Here is a 6,013-nt window from a genome sequence, read left to right as displayed (position 1 = left end):
TTGTTTTTTTTTTTTTTTTTTTTTTTTTTTTTTTTTTTTTTTTTTTTTTTTTTGTACTAGAGATTGAACCCAGGACCTTTGCACTAAGTTACATCTTTAGGACCTCTTTAATTTTTTATTTTGAGACAAGGTCTCACTAAGTCACTAAGTTGCCTAGGCGGGGCTCAAACTTCTGATTCTCCTGCCTCAGCCTTCCAGAAGGCTAGGATTAGAGGCATAGAGTCACCATGCCCAGCTGATTCGTGATTTTTAAAAGATCTCTCCCAGTGTTCAGTGGAGGGGTACAGCAGAAGCAGAAGTCTTCGTGTGGGGACAGAGGTGTAGGCTTGGGTGAGTGTATCAGTTTGACTGGGCAGCCAGAACAGAGTGGCACAAACTGGTGATTTAAAACAACAGGAAGCGATTGTCTCGTGCTGCTGGAGCCTGCAGATCAAGACCACGGTGGGGCTCTGCTCTCTAAAGGGGAGAGACCCTCCTTGCTCTTCAACCTCCTGGTCTTTGCTGGCAAGCCCTAGCCACTTAGCAGTCCAGTTATTTAAATCTAGGATGACCAAATTTGCATAGTTTTCGTTAACAAGAGTTCGAGGCCAGCCTGAGCTACATAATGAGTAATGAGTTCAGGGCCAGCCTGAATTACAAAGTGAGACCCTGTCTCAACCCCAGCCCCCCAAAAAGACAATTTAATCAAATTTATTTAATAAATTTGTGTGATGTGTGTATGATATATCTTAAAATATTCAGTACACAGCACAGTGTTACAATCTGGACAGTAGTATCTAGTTTCTTTCCAAAATCTTTCTGCATTGTTGCCTTACTTGGATCAACACACTTTACACTATCTTGTCAGCTTTTCCTTTTTTCCCTATGGTGGTATATTTTCAATAAAATGTCTACACTAAATGTACTGGTGAAGACATCAGTGATGGATATCCTGGTTGGCATTTCACTACCCTGTATTTTTCAATTATTTGGTCTATTAAACCTAATCTAAATTTTAAATGACTTTTTGAACCCCCTTGATTTGAATAAATAACAAATGAGTTTCATACTGTTTGGCCCAGAGGGTGCATAAATATTTTATAATATTTTTTCCTGACTTCTTGTTTACAGGGTACCTTTAGATGTTGGTCACCTCTGTCAACACTTCCAATAGAATTACGATCGTTGAGTACTATTGGAATTTTCTTAGTTTCATTTCTTCTTTCAAGTTCTGTCATTTCTGTATTGCTAGTAGTTGACCATAAGGAGATGTCTTCTTTGTCTTTCCACTTCATAACAGACTTTTTCTCTCTGATATTCTAACTTTTCTCCATATTCCATTTTCTTCTTTTGTAGGTCTTTTGGCACATCCTTCCTATTCAGTTTCAGTGTCCCAAATGTGTCCATTTTGCATTATAGAAGAGTTGTCACTGAGTTTTGCAGAAGTATAAAAATTAGATCTAGTGTGCTTATGATAAGAGCTTTTTATAGATCGTAGCACAAAATTATAGGTTATTTTTCACAAGTAAAAGACAATAATCAGAACTTGCTATTAGGTTTCATTAGAAACAACCATCAGAGGTAGTACAGCCTCCTAAATAAAAAAGTATGCAAAAGATAGTCATGTTGACATAAAACAAACAGGCATACGACTGTATCTCCTGTGAAAAAGAATCAACTTGTTGAAATGACACCTGCTCGAGTCACACTTGGGATGGTCAGTATGCAACCAAACGCGCTGCCCGAGTGACCCTTGGGGTAAACTCATGTGATCGATGTTCTTTGGCTTGGCACTTTGGCACCTGCTTTCTGCCTCCATCGTCACATGGGATGGCCTGTGCCTGTCAGGATTCTCACAAGGGCAACATTCGTGTTGGGCTTATGCCTCACCGACTCCAAATGACCTCATTTTGACTTGACACATTTGCAAAGGTCCTGTTTTCAAATAAGGTCACATTCACACCTACCAGCATTTAGGACTTGAACATAACTTTTTGGGGAGCCACTATTTAACCCATGATGAGCCTCCTGCTCTGGGGAGGTGGAGGTCAGTGACGCTTTTACAGACGTCGTGAATGGCTTGACTTGGCTTGTGGCCTCTGTTCCTCAGCGTCCCTGCCATTACCTCTCACCTTTGCAGTAGGTCCTGGATTAAATCCTTCGTCATAGGTCAGAAGCCATCTCCTTAGTACTTTCAAATGTTTTCATATTTCCTCTCTGTATTCATCAGCTTTAAGTTACCGCAGTGAAATACCCAAGACAGCTAAATTTATAAAGAGACAGAGGATGTTTAGCTCACAGTTTTGCAGATCCAGAGGCATATTGCCTGCGTGGGCTTGGTTCTCTTAAGGCCCTTGGGCTTTAGTCACATGATGGCAGAGACCCATTGTGGGGAAGGGCTGACACTGCCAAACAGGAAGTCAGAGAAACGGAGGCCCTGCGCTCCCTTCTCAGGGCATGTCCCTGTGACATAAGGGGCTGCCCTAGGCCGCACTCCCAAAGGTTCCACCTTTCCCCATAGAGCCACTGCAGGGACCAAGCCTTTAATCACAGTGGAACACAGTTAAAATATATCTAAACTCAACATAGCCCCCCAGTCTCTTGGTAAAAAGGTAGAAATAGCAAAGAATGAATATTAACCTTAGTTTACAACATCTGCGAGCACTTTCTCAGAAAGAGGCAAATTTCTCATTATTGCAACCACCAAGATATTCAGTGATTGCAGAGTTCCTGCAAAAGTCTTGAGTGCCTTCTTAACACTGAGTGTGGCTTCTAAAGAACAGCGAGGAACCGGTCAACCAAAGCCCCATCAAGTGACTTCTCGCCCCAAGGAGGATTATAAAAATAAAAGGCAGAACTGCTACCTCTTCAGAAGCATTTCTGTGTGTCGGCTCTTTCTAGTTCCCCCAGGAATAGGGAGTTCAGATCGTAGCACTTGAAAACAATTTCTTGTGCAGAGGGCTGGAAAACGTAGTGTGGTCAAAGCCAGGCGGCAGTAATATTATGAGGGCAGAGTTAGCGGGTAGTGGAATAGCCATGTTGCTGGTCCCCCGATGGGGACTACATCCTGCTTAGTATGAGTATACTTAGCTGTTTTAGTACTTCCAGAACACCCATTTGCCCACTGTCTGGGGCCCTGGGAGAACTGGGGCCTGTCCTTGCCGTTAATCTGACCTGTCTCTTGCCCCAGAAGGGATGGCGGCCCCCTCTTGTCCCTCTGGGAATTCTCAGTATTTGGCCTCTCAGGAAAATCGCTCTGCCATTACTCCTAGTAGTTTCCTCCTATATCTTACTGACACTGAGTTAATTTCATGAAACAAGTATGTGAATTTACTTTGTAAGTCGAACAAGACACAGTATATGAGGAATAATTTTCTAATTCTCTAGTTATCAAACTTACAAGCAACTGAAGGTACCATGGGATTTTCCTCCCACCTTGGGGTGGGAGGCAGGAGGAATCCTGGGCCACCTTCTCCCATCTGACCTGCCTCAGCCTCCAGGGCTGCTGTCCTTCGATTTGTTTTGAATCCTGGGATTTACCTAGTATTTTGTTCGTGGATTTTCAAGTAAATCAGAAAAAATAGTTAAGATATTTGCGCATGATTTTCTGTAACTTTGTAAGGAGGGGAAACTGTGGATGAGGTATCACATGGAATGTTGAATTTTCGATTTGGAATTTCCTGAGTTTGGGGACAGTTTTAGAGTGAGGACCATGAAGATGCAGCTCATGGGGTCTGTGTCTAGAACTAGTTCCCTCATGATCTTGTCCCAGAGTGGGCAAGTGACCAGGTAGGGCTTATGAAGTGATTCTTACCCAGATATGCTGTGTCCCTCCCTGTCACCCAAATCCCCCCACCCCCCGGAATTGCCTTCCTGATTTACTCTGTTACTTAAAATCTTACTGCACGAGACTTACCTCATTTTCCATATTCTGTGCAGGAACTCCCACCAGCATATCTATACATTTTTACTTCCTCAGTGCCCATGATAATTTATCTCAGTGGCTTCAATTTTTAATACTGGATTGCACATTTCTTTTTATCCCACAGCACCTCATACAGGATTTGGTAGAACACAGCGTGTTCAGTTAGGTGTGTTGAATTATATCATATTTATCAACCAAGATTCCAAGCAATCATAATTTAAGACTAGTTAATCCTTTGTGATTAGATTATAGTATCACATGCAAATGTATTCCTCTGAAATTCTTTATTTTGATTTTAGGGAGAAACGGTGCAGAAAGGAACTTACACCGAGTTTCTGAAATCTGGAGTAGATTTTGGTTCCCTTTTAAAGAAGGAAAATGAAGAAGCTGAACAATCTTCAGTTCCAGGAACTCCTACGCTGAGGAATCGTACCTTCTCTGAGTCTTCAGTTTGGTCTCAACAGTCTTCTAGACCCTCTTTGAAAGATGGCGTTCCAGAGGGCCAGGATGTGAGTTCTTCCAATGGTACAGCCTCACTACGGGCTCTTAAGAATCTTTGGTCTGCTCTGCTCTTGGCAGCCTCCATGGCTCTGAGCTTCTCTTTTGTATCCAGAAACTTAATTTGAAGACCCCTTAGCCCTTGCCTGGCTGTGGCCTACATCAAATCAGCTACTTTTATGATTTGTTGGCATATCCTGACACTGCAGGTAGACGATGGTATTCTTTAGCTCTGTTGTCAGATGTAGGCCAGAAGTAGCATGTGCAAGGACCTACTAACTCCTTGGTCATTATTGGCACTTTAGAGTCTTTTTTTCTTATTCTTCAAGCCTGAGAGCCACGTCTTACTCATCTCCAAATGCCCAGCGGTCAGCATAGAACTGAGAACATCCTGAGTTCAAGTGAATCTAAATGTATTCTAAGTCTTCCAGGCAGAAATGCATGAGACCTCCCTTTAGAGTAGAGTTACCCCTTGGTATTGGTAGGGCATGGGTTTCAGAACCCCTGCAGATACCAAAACCTGAGCATGTCTAAATCACTTGTATAAAGTGGTGTGGCATTTGTATATAATCTACATCTTCCCATGTGCTTTAAACTGTCTCTAGGTTACTTTAATACAATGTAGGTCCTATATAAATAGTTTTATATTGAATTATTCAAGGAGTAATGACAAAAATAAAAAGCATGAGCATATTCAGTTCAGGTACAGTTTTTTTCCTTGAGTGTTTTTGATCTGTGGCCCAGAACCCATGATGCAGAGGTCTGAGTGCATATATGGATCTTCCTTGCTAGCCAAACCCTCATTATCCAAACTGAGGCACCTGGGTGATTCAGTTAACAAGACTAAGGTGGTAGCTGCCCCTTGCTAGTCAAACTCATTATCCACATGTACCGTTTGAACTCAATTACTGGATTTGGCCAACATTTTGGGCCTCAACTCTGTTTTATTTGTTGTTCAATGTTGTTGGGGTGCTGGTGATGGAATTCAGGACCTGGTGCATGCTAAGTACCCCCAGCCTTTTAGTCTATGTTTCCATTCTTGAGTGATGCAAATAATCTAAGTGAAACATTCGTTCCACATCATTTTGTTATTTTTGGAATAAGCATTTGCTCTTGCATTTGGGTTTGTTAGGCATATGCTAGAAATCATGGTGCTCTATTTCAAGGAAAGCCACACTACAACATACAAATGCTGTCCTCTTAGTTCTCATAGACTCCTACAAGTGGGATGGCCGGGTCCTGGATAAATGCATTTACAGATTGCCAAGATAACTTGTACACTTTACTACATAGAAGATGGATCATTTTACACTCCTCCAAGTTGTGTATAATTTGCTTGTTTTCCCACAGCTTTGCTAACAAGGTGCACTGTCAGCTTCTGGAAATATTTTGGGTACTATTTTGTCTCTTACAGACAGAAGATATACAGGTAACACAACCAGAGGAGAGCCGTTCTGAAGGGAAAGTTGGCTTCAAGGCCTATAAGAATTACTTCACAGCAGGTGCATCCTGGTTCATCATCATTTTCCTTGTTCTTCTAAACCTGGCAGCTCAGGTAAGTCATATTTGTGTCCTCAGAGTGACATTTACACACTCACGTTTATTCTGTGG

General features: G+C 42.0%; 1 protein-coding gene across 5 annotated transcripts in view; it reads left to right on the top strand.

The window, feature by feature from the left end:
* The window catches only part of Abcc4 (ATP binding cassette subfamily C member 4), a 216,336-nt gene that overhangs the window by 92,891 nt on the left and 117,432 nt on the right, over positions 1-6,013 (top strand). For all 5 annotated transcript variants that reach the window (XM_010630726.3, XM_010630733.3, XM_010630742.3 and 2 more), the window contains 2 exons: positions 4,204-4,413; positions 5,817-5,957. In XM_010630726.3, the coding sequence (XP_010629028.1) occupies positions 4,204-4,413; positions 5,817-5,957 (351 nt within the window). The remainder of the gene's footprint in view (positions 1-4,203; positions 4,414-5,816; positions 5,958-6,013) is intronic.

This window comes from Fukomys damarensis, unplaced genomic scaffold (assembly GCF_012274545.1).
Source record: "Fukomys damarensis isolate Sample0158 unplaced genomic scaffold, DMR_v1.0_HiC HiC_scaffold_6, whole genome shotgun sequence".
Lineage (NCBI taxonomy): Eukaryota > Metazoa > Chordata > Mammalia > Rodentia > Bathyergidae > Fukomys > Fukomys damarensis.
This window is presented reverse-complemented; position numbering and strand designations above follow the sequence as displayed.